Consider the following 20,268-nt stretch of genomic DNA (forward strand, 5'->3'; position numbering starts at 1 on the left):
CGTTGTCCCTGTGCGCCCCCCAGGGGACCCCACGCGTGTGTGTGTGTGTGTGTGTGTGTGTGTCCCCCTCCGCACGGGACTACATCTCCCGGCGTGCCCCGCGGCGGGGATGCCGGAGTCCCCCGGTGACGCGCGGAGGGGGCGTGGCTAGGGGGCGTGGCTACCGGGAGGGGCGGGGCCAGCGGGGCGGGTCCCGGTAGGGGGTCCCGGTACGGCGCCGTCATGGCGGGGGTGTTCGACATCGACCTGGAGACCGAGGAGGGCAGCGATGGGGACGAGCCTGAGCTGGGCGCCGTGAGCCGGCACCGGGGCGGGGGACCGGGACCGGGACCGGGGGGGGGCGATCGGGGACCGGCTGGGGACGGGGGGGAACCGGGACTGTGGGGGGAGCATGGAGCGGGCATGGGGCGACCGGGATAGGGAGGGGGACAGCGGGACCCCGCTGCGGACGGGGGCGCGGATCGGGAGCTGGAGGCGGGGATGAGCGGCACCGGGAGCCGGTGGGGACGGGGGGATGCACCGGGGCCCGCTCGGCGCCGGGGACGGACGGGCGGGCAGGCAGGCAGCGAGCAGGCAGAAGGTCGGGCAGCTGAAGGAGGGGGGACACGGCCAGGCACAGGGGACCCTGCCGGTGGCGGGGCCGGGGCGCAGCCAGGCTGGCGTGGGGACGGGCCGGGGCGGGCACAGCCGGGGACCGGGGGACAACCGGTGGGTCCCGGCGCAGCTCCCCCGCCCCGGCCGGGCAGAGGGAGGCTCCCGCTGGGCAGGGCCCGACCTCAGCCCAAAAACATCCGGCTGGGCCAGCGTGTGGCACCTCGCCCCGTGCTGCCTGCCTGCCTGCCTGCCTGCCTGCTGCGGGTGCCCTGCCTGCCTGCCTGCCTGCCCTGGGCCGCTGCCTGCTGCGGGCACCCTGCCTGCTGTGGGTCCCCTGCCTGCCATCCTGCTGCGGGCACCCTGCCTGCTGTGGGTCCCCTGCCTGCCATCCTGCTGCAGGCACCCTGCCTGCTGTGGGTCCCCTGCCTGCCATCCTGCTGCGGCCACCCTGCCTGCTGTGGGTCCCCTGCCTGCCATCCTGCTGCGGCCACCCTGCCTGCCTGCCATAGGTCCCCTGCCTGCCCTGGTCCCCTGCCTACTGTAGGTGTCCTGCCTGCTGCAGGCACCTGCCCACTATGACCCCTGCTGTGGGTCCCCTGCCTGCCCTGATCCCCTGCCTGCTGCGGGCGTCCTGCCTGCCTGCCTGCCTGCTGTGGGTCCCCTGCCTGCTGCCAGCACCCTGCCCGCCATGGCCCCCTCTGCCCGCCGCTGACCGTGGGTTCCCTCCCGCAGGAGATGGAGCTGGAGCCCCGGGGGAACGGCCTGGAGTAAGTGGGGTGCAGGCAGGGGTGCAGGCAGGGGGGCAGGCAGGGGGTGCGTCCCCTCTCACCCCCTCTCCCGACAGGCCGGTGGGGCACTACGAGGAGATCGAGATCTCGGAGAGCAGCGTCAACAACGGCCCCGAGCACATCGGGCCCCACTGCTTCGAGCTGCTCCGCGTCCTGGGCAAGGGCGGCTACGGCAAGGTGGGGGGCACGGTACACCGGGGGGGGGGCACACACACGCTTTGGGGGTGTTGGGGTGCTATGGGGGAGATCCGGCGCTGCCACAGCGTCCCCAAGCTCCTTGTCCTTCCAGGTGTTCCAGGTCCGCAAAGTCCAGGGCACCAACACAGGGAAGATCTTCGCCATGAAGGTCCTGAAGAAGGTAGCGCCGTCCTGGGACCCCCCCACAGCCCCCTTGGGGAGCCCCCCCCTTCCCGGCTCACCCCCCCCCCCCCCCCCAGGCCAAGATCGCCTGCAATGCCAAGGACACGGCGCACACCCGGGCCGAGAGGAACATCCTAGAGGCTGTCAAACACCCCTTCATCGTTGACCTCATCTACGCCTTCCAGACGGGCGGCAAGCTCTACCTCATCCTGGAGTGCCTCAGCGGTAAGAGGGGAGGGGGCCCGGGGGGGGGAATTTGGGGGTCCAGGGGGGGCTGGGGCTGGCTCTCAGGGGGTCCCGCTTGGGCTGTGGTTTTGTAGGTGGAGAGCTCTTCATGCAGCTGGAGCGGGAGGGCATCTTCCTGGAGGACACTGCCTGGTAGGGATGTTGGGGGGGGTGGGGGGGGACATGGGGGGACCCCAACACCACTCACAGCCCCCCCCGCCGCCCCCAGTTTCTACCTGAGCGAGATCACGCTGGCCCTGGGCCACCTGCACTCCCACGGCATCATCTACCGCGACCTCAAGCCGGAGAATATCATGCTCAACAGCCAAGGTGGGCTTGATGGGGGGGGGGGAGTTTGGGGAGCACGGGGGGGTCCCCGAGGATGGCGCTGACCCCCCCCTCAACGTCCCCCAAGGTCACATCAAGCTGACGGACTTCGGGCTGTGCAAGGAGTCGATCCACGACGGGGCCGTCACTCACACCTTCTGCGGCACCATCGAGTACATGTGAGGCGGGTGCGGCAAGGGGGGGGCGGCGAGGATAGGGGGGGAGGGGGGCTTGCCACCCCCACTTAGGGCACCCCCCCTGCTCCCTGCACCCCCCCCCAGGGCCCCCGAAATCCTGGTGCGCAGCGGGCACAACCGGGCGGTGGACTGGTGGAGCCTGGGCGCCCTGATGTACGACATGCTCACAGGATCGGCAAGTCCCACTCCTGCTCTTTCCTCCCCGGGAAAGGGGGGGGGCAACGGGTTGGGTTGGGTTGGGTTGGGGGGGGTGCTCCTAGGGGTGCTGGAGGGGTCCCCACTAGGATGATACTAAGCCTTCCTCGCCCACCCGGCTCTTCCTCGCCACCCGGTACCTCTCGCAGCCCCCCTTCACCGCCGAAAACCGCAAGAAAACCATCGACAAGATCCTCAAGGGCAAACTGGTGCTGCCACCATACTTGACGCCCGACGCGCGGGACCTGCTCAAAAAGGTACCCCCCCCCCCTTCCCCCCACCCCCCCAGCTTGTTTATGTAGGTCCTACCAAAACCGCCCCCTCCCCATGCCCTCCTCCATCCCTATTTCTCTTCCAGTTCCTCAAGAGAAACCCCAACCAGCGGGTTGGGGGGGGCCCAGGCGACGCAGCTGATGTGCAGGTACAGGCAGGGGCAGGCAGCAGGGTGGGTGCCAGGTGGACACTCCCCCTCCTGCCTGACCCCCCCCACCCCTCGCTGCCCGCAGAAGCAGCCCTTCTTCCGCCACATCAACTGGGAGGACCTGCTGGCCCGCAGGCTGGACCCCCCCTTCAAACCCTGCCTGGTAGGGCTGGAGAAGAGGGGGTTGGGGTTTGGAGGGGGGGGCGGGGGCACCCACAGGAGCACCCACCACCCACCCCCGCAGCAGTCGGAGGAGGACGTCAGCCAGTTCGACACCCGCTTCACCCGCCAGACGCCCGTCGACAGCCCGGACGACGTCGCCATCAGCGAAAGTGCCAACCAGGCCTTCCTGGTATTGAAGGGGGGACACACACGTGACAGTGGGACCCCCATCTCCCCCCCCCAACCTCCAATGGGGTCCCAGCCCCCCTGACACCGCCCCCCTACCCTCAGGGCTTCACCTATGTGGCCCCCTCGGTGCTGGAGAGCATCAAGGAGGGGTTCTCCTTCCAGCCCAAGGTGCGCTCCCCCCGCCGCCTCAACAGCAGCCCCCGCACCCCCGTCAGGTACCTGCCCCCCGCCCCGGGGGGGCTGGGGAAGGGGGGGGGTGTGCTTTAAGATGGGGGCATCAGGGTGGGCATTAAGGGGGGGAAGAGGGGCTGGGGCAGCAGGGTGGGGGGGGCATTGGGCATGGTGGGGAGCGGGGGGGGGGGGAGTGTGGGGCGCTGGTGCTATGGGTGTAGCCCCTCACCCTGTTCACCCCCATTTTTCCCCCCCTCTCCCCCCCTCTCCAGCCCTGTGAAGTTCTCCCCCTTCGAGGTGTTCAAGCCGGGAACAGCGGGGAGCCGATGGAAGTGGGGGGCAACCTGCCCCCCCCCGCCGAGGGCACGGCCCCCCTCCCTATCAAGACCTCTGTGGGGGCCAAAAAGCAGAAGGGGGGGCGGGGGCGGGTGCCCAGGTAGGGGTGGGGTTGGGGGCGGGTGGCGGGGGGGGGAGAGAAGAACACCGAGTGCCGGCGGCGGAGGGGCCTGGTGCCCCCCCCCGGGGGGGGTGTGTGGGGGGGCCCCACGATGCTGCTGTTCTCCCCACGGGCACGGCCGCCCCCCACCCCCAGCACAGCCCCCTGCCCGCTCACGCTGCTGCCAGAGTTTGGGGGAGCGGGGGGGAACCCCCGGTGTGGTGGTGGGGTCCCCCCCAGGGCTTTGGCCCCCCCCAAGGGTGTGGCCCTTCTGGGGTGTGGCCGCCAAGGGTGTGTCCCCCCCGGGGGGGGGAGGGCGCGGCTGCTGGATTTGTGCCAATTAAAGGACTTGATGAGGCTGTGGTGGTCCTGTGCTACGGGCAGGGGGTGCAGGCTCCACCCCCCGCACTATGCCCCGCCCCTTCCCTCATGCCCCGCCCCTTTGTCAGGCTCCTCCCCCACTTTGCCTTCCCCCCCCCCCAAACTGACAGCTGTAGACAGGCAGAGCCGCTCTTTTATTGGTGGGTGCCCAGGCCCCTGCAGCCAATCAGGAGCCTCAGCTGGGGGCGGGCGGGGGGCAGCGTGGGCAGGGGCAGGGGTGTCACAGGGCGGTGACGGAGGGCCGCGTGTCCCCCCAAGCTGCTGTCCCCGAAAAGGCGTGAAGGTCACTGAGCAAGGCCTCGGCGCTGCCCCCCGCCCCCTGCTCCCCACCAGGGGGGCTCTCGGGGACCCCCTCGGCCTCCTCCTCCTCCTCTTCATCTTCCTCCTGCTCCTCCTCATCCTCCTCATGCTGCTTCTCCTCCTCCTCCTCCTCGTCCTCGTCCTCCTCCAGCCGCTGATTCTGGCTCCACGGCATCAGCTCTTCCTCCTCATCCCGGGGGCCGCCGTCACCTCCCCGTCCCCATAGCTGGGCTCTTCCGTGGGGCCACCCCGTCCCCGCAGCCGGTGCCAATGTCCCCGCAGCAGCTCCAGCGCCCGCCGGCCCATGGGCCGGGGATGGTAACGCCCGGCCGAAAGCCGGCAAAGATGGTGCCAGGCCACGGCCAACCCTATGGCCAGGCAGAGCAGGAGCCCCAACAGAGCCCCCACCGCCCGGTCGCTGCGGCTCCCCGCCGGTTCCCCCGCCGCCGCCAGCCCGGTTAACGCCAGCAGTACCGGTACCGGGGGGTACCGCCACGCTCCAGCCTGCGGGTGAGGGTACCGGGGTCACGGCCACGTGCCTGGCACCCAGCCCGGCCCTTCCCAGACTTGGGGTGGCCACCCCATCCTAGAAACATGGGGTAGGGCCGGGGCGAAGGGCAACGGGCCCTGGGGATGGGGAGGGAAAAGGGGGGGGGGCCGTGCCCCCCGCCGGCGGCGCTGCGTGCCGGGTGGGTGGCCAGCCAGCCCCGTGACGGGAAGCTGCGGTCGGCGGGTGCCGCAGCACCTGCGGGTGCTGAGGGAGAGGACCTGGGTCCTGCCACCCCCACACTGTGCTTACACAGGCCCCCCCCTCAAAGCCCCAAAGCACCCCTTGCCCCTCCCCACAGGGCTGCAGCCCCGTAGCACCCCCCCACCCCACAGCTTCAGGGCACCCTCCTCCCCCCAGCCTTGCACCCACAACCTCCAACCTGCCCCCCAACCCCTCCGTGCTACCCTGACCCCCCCCTCCCCAGCCTCACTGTGCTGCCCTTGTGTCCCCCCCACCCCAAACCTGCCTTTCTGCGCCCCCCACCTCCATCACAGCCAGGCCCCGCTGCCCCCCCCACCCCAACCCCACTGTGGGAGGGGGATCTGCCCCAGGGCATCCACCACTGCTTCACCCCCCCCAGCCTCAGCCCCTGGGGCAGCACCAGCTGGGGGGTCGGGGGGAGCCAAATCTGAATGAAGCACAGCCACACCCCCCCCAGATTTAGCAGGGGAAACTGAGGCTGGAGAAGGGCCTGCCCCCCCCCCCCCACCTCCTCCAGCTCCCTCCCAATCTAGGGGATGTCCCCCCCCTCTACCTCGGTCCCCCAGATCCCAGACACCCCCATCTCCCATCCTGCCCGGTTTTGGGGTACTCACCATCAGCAGGCGCTGCCAGAGCAGGTCCTGATGCCGCGGGCGCAAGCTGTGCTGGGGGGGGGGGGGGCCTGGTGCTTCCTGCCCCCGCGCAGCGGATGTATCGCTGTGGGGGGAGGCGAGGTGCTGTGTGTTCCCCCCCGCCTACCCAAAATTCACCCAGGGCCCTGGAAATCTAGGGTGGCTGCCAGCCCTGGGGACCCACTCTGACCCCCCCCCCCCCCAAGCTGTCCCCCCACTCCCCGCCATGATCCTGGAACCACTGACCCCCCACCCCACCCTCCGGTGCTGCGCCCGGTTCTCTGGGGACACCAACACCCTGGGGACACCGAAGGGACCCACCACACAGGGTGAGGGGACACGCACATACAGGGGGGGTCCCATGCCCCATGGCACTGGGTGCAGCACTGTTCTTGGGGGGGGGGGGGGGGGGGGGGGGGGAGCCACCCCCAGCACATCGCCCCATTTCCTGCCAGAAGCGGGTGAGCTCTCACCCGTGACGGCTGTGCCTTCCTGTCCCCACCTTTTGTCCCACCCCCGCCCCCCAAAACGAGGCCCTTGAAGCCTTCAGAGCTCCCTGGCCCCACAGCAACCCCCCCCCATAGCCTCCCCACCACCCCCCTCCAGAGTGCTTCTGCCCCAACCTCACCCAGCATTTTTCTTATAAAGTCCTTTATTTGGAGTGAAAATATAGTTTCTGACCCTGCACTGTAAGGAGGGGGGGGAGACACGAGGACGAGAGGGGGAAGAAGCCCCCAAAATATAGGGGGGACAATATTCCACAGTTGGGGGGCAGATCGTGCCGTGCCCCAGAGAAAGGGGGGGGGAAGACCCCACCCCACCCAGGGACGGGGGGTGCAGGGGGTTGGTTTTGATCCCAGGAGCAGCCCCCAGCCTGAGGACATGGAGGGGGGGGCAGGGAATGGTCCATGGTTTGGGGGTGGGGGGGGCAGCACCCAGTAAGGCAATGGGGGTGAAGGGGGGGAGCTGCCAGATGGGCGGCCGGTGGGAGAAGGACCCCAGGGAGGGTGGGAGGGCCGGGGCGGGGGGGACCCCCTGGGGTGCAGGCATGGTCCCTGGCAGGCAGTGGAGGGGTGTTGGGGGAGTGTCCCCGGCCGCGGTGGTCCCTGAAGGTGGGGGGGGGTGGTGGCGGGTCCCCTAAACGTGGCCGTTCTCGAGGCGGCTGAGCTGCTCCTCCAGCCGGGCGATGCGCTGGCCCTGCTCGGCCACCAGCGCCCGCAGTGTGGCCACCTCCTGCAGCACCTCCTCCAGCCGCCCGCCCCCCTGCGAGACCACGCCCCCGTCGTCAGCCACGCCCACCGAGACCACACCCCTGTCGTCAGCCACGCCCACCTGGACCACGCCCACAGAGCCACCGCCCACCTAGACCACGCCCACCACCACACCCACCCACCCCCGCCCCAGCCCAGCATCCCAGCCTGGCCCCCACCTATGCAGAAAGCCCCGCCCACTGCCTTGGCCCCGCCCACACTGACCCCACCCAATGACAACCCCCATTCCACCCTGGGCCCGCCCCATCACCGCCCCACCTCACCTTAGTCCCACCCACCAGCCAAGTGTGGCCACGCCCAATCCAAATGGCCCCACCCACTCCTACGACATAGGCCCCGCCCACTCCCCCAGCCCCACCCGCCCACCGAGGCCCCGCCCACTCCCCGGCCCCGCCCCATACATACCGTGGGTGCAGAGGGCCCGGTGCCCAGGGCCGCGGGGGCGCTGAACCGGGTGGGGGTGGGCGCAGCGGGGGGCGTGGGGGGCGGCGTGCTGGGGCCGGCCGGGGGGGCGGCGGTGGCGGCGGGGGGGCGGCTCTCGTGGAGGAGGGCGCGGCGGCTCACCTTGAGGTCCCGCTGCTTGCTGGGGACGTAGGCCTGGCGCAGGGACACCAGCACCGGCCCCGCCGTCCGCCCCGCCACCCACTCCTCCGCCTCCATCGCCGCCTCCGGGCCCGCCGTGTCGGGGTACAGGTCGTCCTGGAACAGGTCCGACTGCGGGGCACCACCCCCCCACCCCTCAAATGTCAGAGGGGATGGTGGGAACCTCCAAGGGACCCCCCAGCCAGCCCCCATGTCCCACCCATGCACCCCACGCAGAGCAGAGACCCACCCAGGCACTATGTTCTGCCTATGGACCCCACAAAGCCCCCACAGGGACCCCCGCACAGTCCCCATGTCCTGCCCACGGACCTCACAGAGCTGCCACAGGGATCCCTCCCCCAGCCTGATGGGGACCCCCACATCCAGACACCCCACAGAGCCCCCACAGGCACCCCCACCCATGTACTGTGCCTACAGACCCCACAAAACCCCCAAAGGGACCCCCACACACAGGCACCATGTTCTACCCAGGGACCTCACAGACCCCCATGGGGACCCCCACTCAACCCCCATGTCCTGCCCACAGACTCCACACAGACCCCATGGGGACCCCCCCACCCATGCACCCCACAAAGCCCCCACAGGGACCCCCACCCAGCCCCCATGTCCCGCCCAGGGCCCCCCATCAGTGCCCCTGGGGACCCCCCCACCCAGCCTGATTAGGGACCCCCAGCCAGCCCCCATGTCCTGCCCACAGACCCCACCCAGCCCCCACGGGGACCCCCACCCAGCCACCTCCCCAGAGCCCCCACCCTGCTTTCGTATCCGAGTGGGGGTGTCCCAGTCCCCACCACCCCCCAGCTCCCCCCTGACCTTTCTTGGCACCGTCATGATGATGGGCTCACACTTGCGCTCATGCAGCTTGTAGAACCTACCGGAGAAGGGGTTACTGGGGGGGGGGGGCAAGTGGAAGAAATTGGGGGGTCCCCCCCACATCCCCGTGCCCACCTGGCGATCTCGCACTTGCTGACGTCCAGCCCACGCTTGGGCATCCAGCCCATTCCCCGTTGGGGCTCCTTACTGGTGAAAGTGTTGAGAAAATGGATGTAGGGGGGTTCCTCCGTGATCTCAAAGTACCGGATGCTCGAGTCACCCTGGGGACACGCCGTTAGGGGGGCTCCGTGGGTGAAAAAGGGGGGGGGTGGGTGTCACAGGCAAGGAGTGGGGGGTACCTTGCCGCAGACGTAGACCACGTTGGTGTCGGGGTCGTAAAAAGGCAGCAGAGCCCCGTTGCTGGAGTCCAGCTCCTGCAGCCCCATGGGCTCCTCCAGGTTTTCCTGTGGGGCAGCACATCAGCCCTGTGGGGCACCCCGACACGGTGCTGGGGACCCCCCCGAGCCCTTGGGGTGCTCCTCACCGTGTCCCACAGCGCCAGCTGTCGCTCGCTCATGCGGCTGAAACCGGTGGTGAAGATTTTGCCGTCGGCCAAGAAGATGGCCCGCATGGGCCGAGCCCCCTCGTGCGCCCGTTCCTTCTCCTGAGGGAGGGGACAGGGTCGGGGCGGGGGGTCACCAGCACCATCCTGGCACCCTGGAGCACCCAAGGGACAGCGGGGAGCGCCAGGAGAGCGCCCTGAGGAACAGGGCAGGGTGGCAACATGGGGACATGGCGGCGGGGTGGGGGTCTCGCCCTGAGGAATGGGGCCAACACGGGGGGTCCAAGGCGAGCGGTTGCCCGGGGACTCACGGCCACCACGGTGCCGCGGCGGGGGTCGATGATGCGGACGCTCTTGTCCTTGCAGGCGGTGCAGAAGCGGGCGCCGTCGCGGCTCCAGCTGACGCTGTAGATGAGGTCGGGGTGCAGCCCCTCCAGGCGGTACAGCTCCTCCGCCGTCCCCACGTTCCAGATCGACACCACGTTGTCGCAGCCTGGCCGAAACCAGCAGGGAGAGTCAGGGGGGTGTCCCCTCAACCACACACCCCCCAAACTGAACCGTGGCCCCCCACAACCTGCTTTGTACCTGCGCTGAGCAGGACGTTGCGGGCGGTGGGGTGCCAAGTGACGATGCCGACGCGTTTCGAGTGTCCCTCCAGCACCACCACCGGCTCCGTCAGCGGCTGGGTCAGCCCGTTTTCGGGGATCTGCCAGACCTGCCGGCGCAGAAGGGACAGTGGGCAACTGTGGGGGGGACCCCTTAATGCGTCCCCCCACCCCTCCGCGGCCCCTGCCTTACCATGACGGTGCAATCCTCCGAGCCGCTGGCGATGACGTGGTCGTTGTGGGGACACCAGTCGATGTCAAGGACGGGACCCGTGTGCCCGCAGACCGTGGGGTACGATTTATCGATGCGCCCGGTCTGGGGACAAAGGGACAGACAGGATGGGGGGGGAACTGGGGGTCACCCACCAAGGCGGGAAACCCCCCCTTCACCACATCGGCACCCCGATATCGCCGCCGGCACCTTGTGAAGGGGGAGGACGAGGAAGGCGCCGCCACCGCTGGCCTCCACGATGATGGCGACGAAGGAAGGGTTGACGGCGCAGAAGGTGCTGTCCCAAGTGACGCGGGACACGCGGATGTCATCGTAGCACTGCTCCGTTTTCACCGGTTGCCCAAAAACGTGCCGGAATTTGCTCTGCCGCACCACCTTCCGAAACGACATGGCTGGGGGGCACCCCGTGCCGGGGTCAGCACCGGGGGTTGGGGGGTGTAGGGGGGGACACCCCCAAAACGTGGGGCAGAGCCAGCGCCCGGCCAAGGGACGTGGCACGGGTCGCTGAGCTCTGTGGTGAGGAAGTGGGGGTGACCCCCCTACCCCGCTATGGGTGACGGGATGGCGGGGCGGGGGGTGTTTGTCCCCCGCCCTGGGTAAAGGGCGGCTCGGCCCCTCCCGGGAGCGGGAAGCCCGGGTTGGCCTGTGCCCGCTGGGCAAACAAACCCCTCCCTGCCCGTCCCGGCCCCACGGTGGGGGGCTCCGGGAGCACCCCCGGGAACAGGGGGGTTGGGAAGGGGACAAGGAGCGTGTGTGTCGGTCCCTGGGATGGGGACAGGGGTGGCCCACTTCTGAGAGGGGGGATGGGGACAAGGGTGTCCCCCTGGGTGAGAGGGATGGGGACAAAAAGGAGGACAGGTATGGCCCTGTTGGGTCAGGGGACGGGGACAAGGACAGGGGTGGTCCCACTGGGTAAGGGGACAGGGACAGGGATGGGGACAGGGGTGGCCCCATTAAGGGGATGGGGACAAGGACACAGAGAGGGGTGGCCCCCCTGGGTAAGGGGACAGGGCCGGGCATGACCCCCGGGAAGGAGGACGGGGGCACCGGGAGGACAGCGACGGGGATGGGGCCGGTCGCTCCGGGTCCGGGTCGGTCCCCCCCAGGCCGGGCCCCGGCGCTGCCCCATCCCCGGAGCCCCGGGAGCCGCCAGGGCCGGGCGGTGGTGGAGGTCGGGGCGGGGGGGGGGGGGGGAGGGGGGCCGTCCCCGCACTCACCGGCGGGCCGGGGCCGGGGCCGGGGCCGGGGCCGGTGGGAGCGGGCGGCGGCGGCGCGCGGGGCCGGTAGCGGCGGCGGGAGGGGGCGGGGGCAGGAAGTGACCGGACCCGCTCCGCCCCGCGCATGCGCCCGGCCGCCGGGCTTGGGGGTGTTGGGGGGGGATATACGAGCTCGGGGGGGGCAGCGAGGGTCTGAGATCGTGGGGACAGCGGGGACCACCCCGTGGGCACGGTCCCCGTGGGGCAGGGTCACCCTGTGGACGCGGTCCCCGTGGGTGCGGTCGCCCCGTGGGGCAGGGCCAGCGCCCCTCATGGTGACCGGACACAGGTCCCCCCCGGGGGCACCCGCTGAGCCCGGCCGGCGTCACACTGTGCCCCATGTCCCCGAGGGTGGCCGTGCCCCACCGAGGCCCCCAGCCGCGTGGGTGGGCACAGGGCTCAGCCCACGCAGGGGGGACCTGGTGGGGTGTGGGAGGGGGTGTCTCCAGGTGGGGGGGGGGGACATGGGGGACACCCGGCCCTGTGTCACCCCATGGCCGTGCCGGATGGGGACGGGGAGGGGATGGGTCGGGGGGCGCAGCTCAAGGTGCCTCAGCTGGCGGGGGGGTGACAGCGGTGAGTGACACAGAGGTGGTGGCAGTGGGTGACACAGGGGTGGTGGCAGTGGGTGGCACAGGGGTGACGGTGGCGGGTGACAGGTGGGCAAGGATGGCCCGCAGCAGGTGGGCGAGGTGGTGGCAGGCGCGGGTGCCGAGCAGCAGGTACAACCAGGGGTTGAGGCAGCTGTTGAGGTTGAGGGCCAAGCCCACCAGGTGCAGGAGGTGGCCCAGGCCAGAGGCCACCAGATGCAGCAGCTGGATCACCTGGAAGGGCAGGTGCAGCAACACGTAGGCGCTCAGCGTGGCCACCACGATGCGCTGAAAACGGACGGGCGGGCGACCACTGTGGTCACGCCGGCACCCGGTCAGCACCAAGGCGGCCCCGTGGCAAGCCACGATCACGCTGAAGGGCAGTAGCCCTTCCACCAGCACTTCGAGCCAACGCATGGGCACCTCCCAGCTCCCCCTGTTGGTGCGGCACACCACCAAACCGGGCCACATCTCGAATGCCACCGACAACACCGCTTCTGGCAAGCTGCAACCGCCCGCTGCTAGCCAGGCACCGACGCATAACGCCACCGGTAAATGGGCCGGTCGGCGGCACCGGTACCAAAGCGGGGCGGCTACCAACAGGCAACGATCCAGGCTGATGGCCACCAACAAGAAGAGCCCACTGTAGTAGCCCAAACTGTAGAGGAACTGGTAGAGGTGGCACATGAAGCTGCCCAGCACCCACAGGTGTCTGTGGGCCACCGACCAGATCTGCAGGATCGAGCTGGTGAGGAAGAGGAAGTCGGAGGCGGCCAGGCTGAAGATGAAGATGGCCAGTCCGCGGCACCGCAGGCGCCAGCCCGTCAGCCAGAGGGTGAAGGCGTTGGCGGGCAACCCCAGCACGACGCAGGCCACCATCAGCTTCCCGTTCCATGACAGGACGCCGGAGGGTGGCAGGGGGGGCAGCGTGGTGTTCAATGGCTCCATCACCCGGGCTCCGGCGCACCGCAGGCGCCAGCCCGTCAGCCAGAGGGTGAAGGCGTTGGCGGGCAACCCCAGCACGACGCAGGCCACCATCAGCTTCCCGTTCCATGACAGGACGCCGGAGGGTGGCAGGGGGGGCAGCGTGGTGTTCAATGGCTCCATCACCCGGGCTCCGGCCCTGCGGGCAGCACAGGGAGCTCAGGGATGCCAGAAGGGGTGTCACCTCCTCTGGTGTCACCCCCTCTCATGTCACCCCATCCTGCCCCCCCAGAGCCTCTTGCCCCACCGCAGCCTGGTTTTCTCCTGCTCTGCCTTCATTTTGGGGTGCCCCCTCCGTGGCATGTGGCATCTCTGTCCCCCACCGGCTGTGCCACCCCGTGCCCACCGAGTCCATCATGCCCTGGCCGAACCTGGGGGTGCCCCACCAACCCCTGTCCCGCGGGGGGGGCCAGGGCAGTAAATAATGTAGGACCTACCTTAATGGTGGGGAGAGCTCAGGCAGAGGCGGCGGGTGGGGGCCACCCAGCTGCGGGGTGCCCTATATGTGGGAGCAGGTGGGAGGGGCCCTGATTTTGAGGCTCCACCCACTCTCTCCCCCCCCCCCCCCCGCCCCGCCGCACTGACCCCCCCCCCAGATCTTTCACCCACCTTCCTCCAGCACTGATCCTGCTGGGAACTCTGGGGGGGCCCTTGGGGGGTGGTCCCAGCCCTGCCTCAGTTTCCCCACCCGATGTAGAGGGGGGGGACAGGGACCCCGCTGCCTGCTGCCCGTTATCAGGCAGAGCGGAAGAGGCCCTGCTATGGCTAATCTGGGACAGTTCCGGGGGACAGGGGGGCAGCGGGGAGCCCAACCTGTGACCACCCCATGCTGGCAGCCACAGGGTTTTGGGGTGGGGGGGCACGGGGCAGCGGGGAGCCCCCCTGGGGCATGGGGACACACGTGCTGTGGCAGCGGGTGCGGGTAGCGGGGGGCCGGTGCGGTGGCATCCCCCCTGTGATGGCATCTCCCTGTCACGCGGTGGTTTCCTGCTGCCACCCACTCTGCCGAGCCAGGGCGATGGTATCATGGGGGACACGGCGGGGGGGGCTGGGGCCAGCGCCTGCCACGGCACCCACGGTTGTCACGTCCCTGCTGGGGGGATGGGTCCCCGTGGTGGGGCTGGGGGGGCTGGGGTGGGGACACGGGTGGTGGCCATGGGGTGAGAGTGGTGGGGCTGTGGATTGGTGCTGGGGACATGGGTGGTGGCCATGGGGTGTCACTGCTGGGGACACGGGTTGGTGCTGGGGACACTAGTGGTGGCCACAGCGTGCTGGGGATGTGGGTCTGTGCTGGGGACACTGGTGGTGGGCATTGAGTATCACCACTGGGGATGTGGGCTGGTGCTGGGGACATGGTTGGTGGCCACAGGTGTCACCACTGGGGACATGGGTTAGTACTAGGGACACTGGTGATGGCCATGGGGTGTCACTGCTGGGGACATGGGCTGGTGCTGGGGACATGGGTGGTGGCCATGGGGTGCCAGCATTGGGGACATGGGTCAGACCCATGTAGGCACTCGGAGGGTGGCCCGGGACGTGCGCTGGGGACCCGGCCGGTGGCTGGGGGTGCCGTGACCGCGTGGCTCTGCCCCGGCGTGAGGTCATGGAGGGTGGCGGTGGCCGCTGGCTGTTTCCTGCTGCTGATCACCACTAATTGGCTTTGCCCTGCCCGGGTCTACGGAGCCCACGGAGAGGAGGGGGGGGTGGAGTTGGGGGGGGCCATGTCGGGGTGTAAGAGGATTTCCCTGTCTCCTTCTTAAGGCTCGGCCGCCCCAGGGTCCCGCTCCCTGCCCGCCTGCCTGCCTGCCCACCCGGCCCCGGCCTCATGCCACGCACCCGGGGGGACAAGAGGGCCCCCAAGGACACAGAGGCCCCCCCGGGCAAAGGGAAAGGGAGGCGGGAGGTGGCTGAAAAAAACCCCAAAGCCTCCGAGGACGGTGGCCCCCAGGACACCAAGAGCCCCGGCTCCGAGTCCCGGCACAGCGGCCACGGGCAGAAGAACAGCAAGAAGGGGCCCGGGGACCCCCACTCTGCTGCCACCAAGACCTACTCCCCCTTCCTCAACACCGTCTTCGGCAAGGTGGGGGCAGCCGGGCAGGACACGGGGTGGGGGGGGGACACTGGGGATGAAGGGGACATGGGGATGAAATCGGGGATGCTTCGGGATCCTGGGGATAAAAGGGACATGGGGACAGTGGGGATGGGGACAGGACAGCCCAGGACCCTGGGGATGGAGGGGACATGGGGGTGGTGAAGACGGGGAAAGGGACAGTCTGGAACCCTGGGGGTGGGGGGGACATGGGGTCAAGGTTGGGGACACTTCAGGACCCTTGGGGTGGAGGGGACATGGGGATGGCAAAGATGGGGTGGGGGATGATCCGGGACCCTGGGGACGGAGGGGACACGGGGCACTGGGAACAGAGTCAGGGACACTGTGGGCCCCTGGCAATGGAGGGGACACGGGGGCAGTGGGCAGGGTGTTGGGGACACCCCAGGGCCCTGGGGATGGAAGGGGACACCCAGGGGACAGCCTGGGAAGGGGGACACGAGCCGTCCATCCACTGCAGAGGGACACGTGCTGCTCCCCCACCTCCAGGAGTAGGAAGCCCCCTCAGCAGCACCCATGGGTGCTGGGTAAATCCCATTCGGAGCGGGGGGGTCCCGGGCTGGGGCAGCCCCAGGGTGGGTGGCAGGAGGTGGGACACAGGGGGGAGTCCCAGGGTGGGTGGGGGGCACAGGCACGGGGCAGGGCTTTGCCTCCAATCCCTCTAATCCCTCCCGCCAGAGTTAATTTTGACCCACGCTTAACAAAGGTGACACCGCGCTTTGCTGGCGGGGGGGGAGGGATGGGGCTGAGCTGGGTCTGATTCTGCCCCCACCCCGTTACGTGCCCGACCCAGGAGCGGGAGCTGTCGCCAGAGGAGTTGGATGGTGAGCAGGGGTGGGACATGGGGGGCACGGGAGACTTGTTCTTATGGGGGGCTCTGCAATGGGGTGCAGAGCCATGGGGACACGTGTCATGGGGGTCTCTACCGTGGGACATGGTGCCATGGGGACACGTGTCATGGGGGTCTCTGCTGTGGGACACGGTGCCATGGGGACACATTGTTATGGGGGGCTCTGCAATGGGGTGCAGAACCATGGGGACATGTGTCATGGGGGGCTCTGCCGTGGGACATGGTGCCACGGTACCACATGTCACGGAGGGCCCTGCCATGGGGCGCAGCGCCATGGGGGGCTCTGCCATGGGGACACGTTGTCACGGGAGGCTCTGCCGTGGGGCACAGTGCCACGGGGGCCACATGTCATGAAGGCATGTACCACGGGGCACGGTTCCACGGGGCCACGGGCCACAGCACCGCATCCAGGGAAGGGACCTGCCCGCGGTGCCTTGGGGGACGCCCCCACCCCAACACCTGACGGGTTCCGTGTGCTGGCGTGTCCCCACGTGTGCGGGCAGAGCTGCTGGACGCCTTCAAGGAGTTTGACACGGACCAGGACGGGTACATCAGCTACAAGGACCTGGGCTCCTGCATGCGCATCCTGGGGTACATGCCCACCGAGATGGAGCTCATCGAGATCTCCCAGCACGTCAAGATGAGGAGTGAGCGTGGGGCCGGCTCGCCATGGGGCTGGGGAGGGGGTCCCGGGGGCAGGGATGGGGTGTGGGGCGCTGAAGTTGTCCCTTTCCTACGGGCAGTGGGCGGCCGCGTGGACTTCGAGGACTTTGTGCAGATGATGGGGCCGAAGTTGCGGGAGGAGACGGCCCACATGGTGGGCGTGAGGGAGCTCAAGATCGCCTTCCGGGAGGTATGGCCACCGCTACGGGGGACCGCGGCGTCCCCCACAGGGGACAGCAACCCTGGAAAGACTGTGGTGGGGACAGTGACCATGGGGTGACCACAGGCATGGAGGGGATGATGGTGATGGGGAGAACATGGAGTGACCATGACCATGGGAGGGGAACAATGACCATGAGGGTGACCACAGGCATGGAGGGGACAATGACCACGGGGGTACAGTGACCATGGGTTGACCACAGGCATCAAAGGGACAATGGCCATGGGGAGAACATGGGGTGAGCATGACCTTGGGGGATGGTGACCATGGGGTGACCACAGACATGAAGGGGACAATGACCACAGGGAGACCAGGGGGTGACCATGACCATGGGGAACAATGACCATGAGGGTGACCACAGGCACAGAGGGGATGGTGACCCCAAGAAGAGCATGGGGTGACCGTGGCCCCAGAGGGAGGGTGGTGGGGCCGGTGGGGAGGGTGACCCCCAACCTGCGGGCGCCACAGTTCGACATGAACGGGGACGGGGAGATCAGCAGCGCCGAGATGCGGGAGGCCATCGCGGCGCTGCTGGGGGAGCAGCTGAAGGCGCAGGAGGTGAACGAGATCCTGCAGGATTTGGACCTCAACGGGGACGGGCACGTGGACTTCGACGGTGAGGGACCCCGCCTCCCCTGCAGCCCCCACCGCTGCCCCACAGCACGTGGGCTGTGAAGGGTGGCTCAGCTCTGGGTCCCCTGACACCCTCCTCCCTCGCTCCGCAGAGTTCGTTATGATGCTGTCAACCCGGTAACGAAGCCTCAGGGCAGGAGGGGACGCCCCCTGCACCCTCCACCCCCCCTCCGGATCCTTGTCAGGCTCTCCCTACTCGGTCGACCAGCCCAAACTCACTGCCAGCATTAGGGTTCAGAGTGAACAGCCGGAGCTGAGCCCGTATCTGGGAACGGGGCAAACACGAGACCCCTGACCCCAACAGCCCCCTGGGGATGGCGTCAGGGCCGAGGGGGGGCTGGGGAACCCAATAAACCCCCTTGATCTGAGCGGGAGGTGAGTGTCTGTTGGTCATTGGGAGGGGACACGGGACATGGGGTGGGACCGTCCCCAGCCCCCGCCCACCCCGAGCTGTAGCAGTGGGGGGAGCAGCCGTGGGGAGCCATGGGGGGACACAGACCAGTGCCTGGGGGACAGGGGGGTCCCACGGGGAGACAGGGACAGCGGCTGCTCCTCCCCAGGGTGTGCTGGGCCATGGCAGCTGTGCAGCGGCCCTGAGGGGGGGCAGGGTGCAGGCAGGGTGTGGGCAGGGTGCAGGCAGGTGCATGCTGGGTGCCTGCTCTGCACTCCTGCAGGCAGGCAGCACCCGGGGAACCTGCTGGGGGACAGGCAGGGCTCAAGATGTACCGGCAGGGCCCAGGGTACAGGCAGGGCTCAAGAGATACAGGCAGGGCTCAGGGATACAGGCAGGGCTCAGGGGTACAGGCAGGGCTCAAAGGGTACAGGCAGGGCCCGGGCAGCGGGCGCCACCCTGCGCTCTGCCATTGGCTGGATGATCCGATTGGCTGCAACCAGGTGGCCAATCAGGATCCCCCAACGGTCTGGCCAATCAGCACACACCAATGAACCAATTAACATCAGCCCCCAGTGACAGCTGCCCAAACCAACCGTCCAATCAGCGTGAGGGAGGGGACAGGCTCGACCAATCAGCAGAGAGCACCACCGCGGCCAATAAGCACACGGCTCCCGCACCAGCTGGCCAATCAGCACGCGGGACAGGCAGGGCCCTCGGCCACGCCCTGCTTCCCCCCGGCCCCCCCGTGTCACCCCTCCAGGCAGCACCTGGGACCCCCCCCAGCCCGTGGATGTGCCCCCGGGGGTCCCCACGTCCCCGCCGGCTGCGTGAGCCGCGTGTCCCGACTGGGGACACCCCTTGGCAAAAAAAACCTGGGGGGGTGTCCCTGGGAAAGGGGTCGAGCTGGAGGGGGGGGTGTGTGTGTTGTCCCCCCAAAAAAGCCACATTAGGGCTGGGGGTGGCTCCACTGGGGCTCGAACCCAGGACCTTCTGCGTGTAAAGCAGACGTGATCACCCCTACACCATGGAGCCAGCTAGGGGGATCCCCCCAGCCCCCCCAAACCAGCAGGGGACACAGCGGGGGCACACACAGGGGATCACCCCCCCACAAAGCCTCCCAGAGCCCCCCCCACCCCATGTGCTCAGCCCCGGCCTGACAAAGCCCAGCTTGGGGTCTGGTTTAGGGACCACCGTGGGGTGCCCCTGTCCAGGGTGGGGGGGGGGGGGGGGGTGTGTTTGGGGGGGAGCTGAGGTGTCCTGGGGGGGCCGGGGGTGGCTCTGTGGCGCAGGGGAGAGCGCGTTGGACTTCTAACGGGGGCAGCCATTCAAAGGTCGTGGGTTCAAATCCCACCAGAGTCGCTGCTTTTGCTGGGCGGGGGGGGTGTGTAGACAGGGGACACGGGGACCCCCAGAACAGAGCCCTGAGGGTTGAGGGGGGGATAAGCCCCAAAAGATGTGGGGGTCACCCTTGGAGTTAGGTCCCTGGGGACAAGTGTCCCTGTGGCTCCTATTTCGGGGGGGGGGGGATTGTCAGGGATCACCCCCCCCCCCCATCACCCCAGGGGGTCCGAGTGACACATGGGAGGTGTCTGACCTTCCAGGTGCCCCCTGTGCCCACCCCCAAGGCAGCAGGATGGGGGTGAAGGGGACACAGAGCTGTGGTGGGGGGCACCTGGGGACCTCCAGGAACTGGGCAGGGCGGGGCCAAGAGGGTTGGGGCGGGGGGGGGGGACAGAGTGAGCCCTGAATGTCAGGTGGGTGCCCACAGCAGCACTGGGGGGCACATATTGGGGTGCTGAGGAGGAGGAAGGTAGCTGGGGAGTGGGTGCCCCACAGCCCCCCCCCCCCAGCATCCCCAGAGCTGCCTGGGTAGCTCTGCCAGCAGATCATCAGACTTTTAATCTGAGGGTCCAGGGTTCAAGTCCCCCTTTGGGCACCTCCCCGCCTAATTTTTTGGGGCACAGGACCCCTGCAGGGTGGGGTGATTGTCTCAGCTCCCCCCAGGGTCCCAGCAGCACTGGGGGGGGGGGGGGCCCTGGGATCAACACACACACACACACCCCTGCCCCTAAGAGAGCAGGCACAGCCAGGCTGGGGCATTCACAGATTTTTAATTTAGTTTTCCTGGAAGGAAAAAAAAAAAAAAAAAAAAAAAAAAAAAAAAAAAAAGGCATCGTCTGCCCCCCACTTTTCAGATTTGGGGGTGCAGAGACCCCCCCACCCCGCAGCCTCCCCGCCCCAGCACATCTCTCAGCCCCTGTAGTGTTTGGGGGTGCAGGGGCCCGCTGCTCCCTGGAGATAAATGGGAGAGACACACACACCCCCTGCCCCCAAAAATTCATCACCTCCCCCTGCC

The 20,268-nt window shown here is 68.7% G+C and overlaps 5 protein-coding genes, 1 long non-coding RNA gene and 2 other non-coding genes across 8 annotated transcripts; 3 read left to right on the plus strand and 5 right to left on the minus strand.

Moving 5' to 3' along the window:
* Nucleotides 1–184: 184 nt before the first annotated feature.
* RPS6KB2 (ribosomal protein S6 kinase B2) lies at nucleotides 185–4,069 on the plus strand. Its single transcript, XM_074842295.1, is given in 16 exon segments — nucleotides 185–294; nucleotides 1,327–1,361; nucleotides 1,439–1,559; nucleotides 1,672–1,740; nucleotides 1,820–1,967; nucleotides 2,063–2,120; nucleotides 2,197–2,297; nucleotides 2,383–2,473; nucleotides 2,576–2,666; nucleotides 2,836–2,943; nucleotides 3,045–3,107; nucleotides 3,193–3,270; nucleotides 3,352–3,459; nucleotides 3,561–3,673; nucleotides 3,902–3,942; nucleotides 3,945–4,069. Coding segments are annotated over 16 exon segments (1,422 nt in total). The 5' UTR covers nucleotides 185–222.
* Nucleotides 318–1,362, minus strand: LOC141930874 (uncharacterized). Its single transcript, XR_012625422.1, has 3 exons — nucleotides 1,242–1,362; nucleotides 1,091–1,176; nucleotides 318–958 (listed from the first exon to the last, which is right to left on the minus strand). It is a non-coding gene; the product is annotated as an uncharacterized LOC141930874 (long non-coding RNA).
* Nucleotides 4,070–4,561: 492 nt separating the features above from the next.
* Nucleotides 4,562–6,209, minus strand: PTPRCAP (protein tyrosine phosphatase receptor type C associated protein). Its single transcript, XM_074842045.1, is given in 3 exon segments — nucleotides 4,562–4,944; nucleotides 4,947–5,250; nucleotides 6,112–6,209. Coding segments are annotated over 3 exon segments (585 nt in total). The 5' UTR covers nucleotides 6,115–6,209; the 3' UTR covers nucleotides 4,562–4,666.
* Nucleotides 6,210–6,763: 554 nt separating this feature from the next.
* Nucleotides 6,764–11,515, minus strand: CORO1B (coronin 1B). The gene is made up of 11 exons (XM_074842314.1): nucleotides 11,433–11,515; nucleotides 10,405–10,607; nucleotides 10,177–10,299; nucleotides 9,964–10,093; nucleotides 9,690–9,871; nucleotides 9,361–9,480; nucleotides 9,176–9,280; nucleotides 8,952–9,097; nucleotides 8,817–8,874; nucleotides 7,806–8,114; nucleotides 6,764–7,392 (listed from the first exon to the last, which is right to left on the minus strand). Exons 2-11 carry the CDS (start codon nucleotides 10,603–10,605, stop codon nucleotides 7,267–7,269), a joined length of 1,500 nt encoding a protein of 499 aa, XP_074698415.1. The 5' UTR covers nucleotides 10,606–10,607; nucleotides 11,433–11,515; the 3' UTR covers nucleotides 6,764–7,266.
* A 457-nt stretch (nucleotides 11,516–11,972) lies between these two features.
* GPR152 (G protein-coupled receptor 152) lies at nucleotides 11,973–13,993 on the minus strand. The gene is made up of 3 exons (XM_074842623.1): nucleotides 13,859–13,993; nucleotides 13,483–13,544; nucleotides 11,973–13,184 (listed from the first exon to the last, which is right to left on the minus strand). The coding sequence occupies exons 1-3, from the start codon at nucleotides 13,991–13,993 to the stop codon at nucleotides 12,014–12,016; spliced, it is 1,368 nt and encodes a 455-aa protein (XP_074698724.1). The 3' UTR covers nucleotides 11,973–12,013.
* Nucleotides 13,994–14,788: 795 nt separating this feature from the next.
* On the plus strand, nucleotides 14,789–17,886 carry CABP4 (calcium binding protein 4). The gene is made up of 6 exons (XM_074841905.1): nucleotides 14,789–15,125; nucleotides 15,946–15,976; nucleotides 16,506–16,649; nucleotides 16,746–16,855; nucleotides 17,354–17,501; nucleotides 17,611–17,886. The coding sequence occupies exons 1-6, from the start codon at nucleotides 14,871–14,873 to the stop codon at nucleotides 17,637–17,639; spliced, it is 717 nt and encodes a 238-aa protein (XP_074698006.1). The 5' UTR covers nucleotides 14,789–14,870; the 3' UTR covers nucleotides 17,640–17,886.
* Nucleotides 17,887–18,871: 985 nt separating this feature from the next.
* TRNAV-UAC (transfer RNA valine (anticodon UAC)) lies at nucleotides 18,872–18,944 on the minus strand. The gene has a single exon. It is a non-coding gene; the product is annotated as a tRNA-Val (tRNA).
* Nucleotides 18,945–19,186: 242 nt separating this feature from the next.
* TRNAR-UCU (transfer RNA arginine (anticodon UCU)) lies at nucleotides 19,187–19,271 on the plus strand. Its single transcript is given in 2 exon segments — nucleotides 19,187–19,223; nucleotides 19,236–19,271. It is a non-coding gene; the product is annotated as a tRNA-Arg (tRNA).
* The last annotated feature ends 997 nt before the right edge of the window (nucleotides 19,272–20,268 follow it).

Source organism: Strix aluco, chromosome 16 (genome assembly GCF_031877795.1).
Source record: "Strix aluco isolate bStrAlu1 chromosome 16, bStrAlu1.hap1, whole genome shotgun sequence".
NCBI classification, from domain to species: Eukaryota; Metazoa; Chordata; class Aves; order Strigiformes; family Strigidae; genus Strix; species Strix aluco.

What these genes read in the sequence shown, in the direction of transcription:
- GPR152 (XM_074842623.1), bottom strand. Translation starts at nt 13,993, where the DNA reads ATGCCACCGCACCGGCCCCCCGCTACCCGCACCCGCTGCCACAGCACG. An exon ending in CCAGCATGGGGTGGTCACAG is followed by an intron (nt 13,545 to 13,858) that starts GTTGGGCTCCCC and finishes TCCCACATATAG; the next exon opens with GGCACCCCGCAGCTGGGTGG. An exon ending in GAGCTCTCCCCACCATTAAG is followed by an intron (nt 13,185 to 13,482) that starts GTAGGTCCTACA and finishes TGCTGCCCGCAG; the next exon opens with GGCCGGAGCCCGGGTGATGG.
- CORO1B (XM_074842314.1), bottom strand. Translation starts at nt 10,605, where the DNA reads ATGTCGTTTCGGAAGGTGGTGCGGCAGAGCAAATTCCGGCACGTTTTT. An exon ending in TCGTCCTCCCCCTTCACAAG is followed by an intron (nt 10,300 to 10,404) that starts GTGCCGGCGGCG and finishes CTTTGTCCCCAG; the next exon opens with ACCGGGCGCATCGATAAATC. An exon ending in TCATGACGGTGCCAAGAAAG is followed by an intron (nt 8,115 to 8,816) that starts GTCAGGGGGGAG and finishes GGTGCCCCGCAG; the next exon opens with TCGGACCTGTTCCAGGACGA.
- CABP4 (XM_074841905.1), top strand. Translation starts at nt 14,871, where the DNA reads ATGCCACGCACCCGGGGGGACAAGAGGGCCCCCAAGGACACAGAGGCC. An exon ending in TCAACACCGTCTTCGGCAAG is followed by an intron (nt 15,126 to 15,945) that starts GTGGGGGCAGCC and finishes TGCCCGACCCAG; the next exon opens with GAGCGGGAGCTGTCGCCAGA. An exon ending in CCAGCACGTCAAGATGAGGA is followed by an intron (nt 16,650 to 16,745) that starts GTGAGCGTGGGG and finishes TCCTACGGGCAG; the next exon opens with TGGGCGGCCGCGTGGACTTC.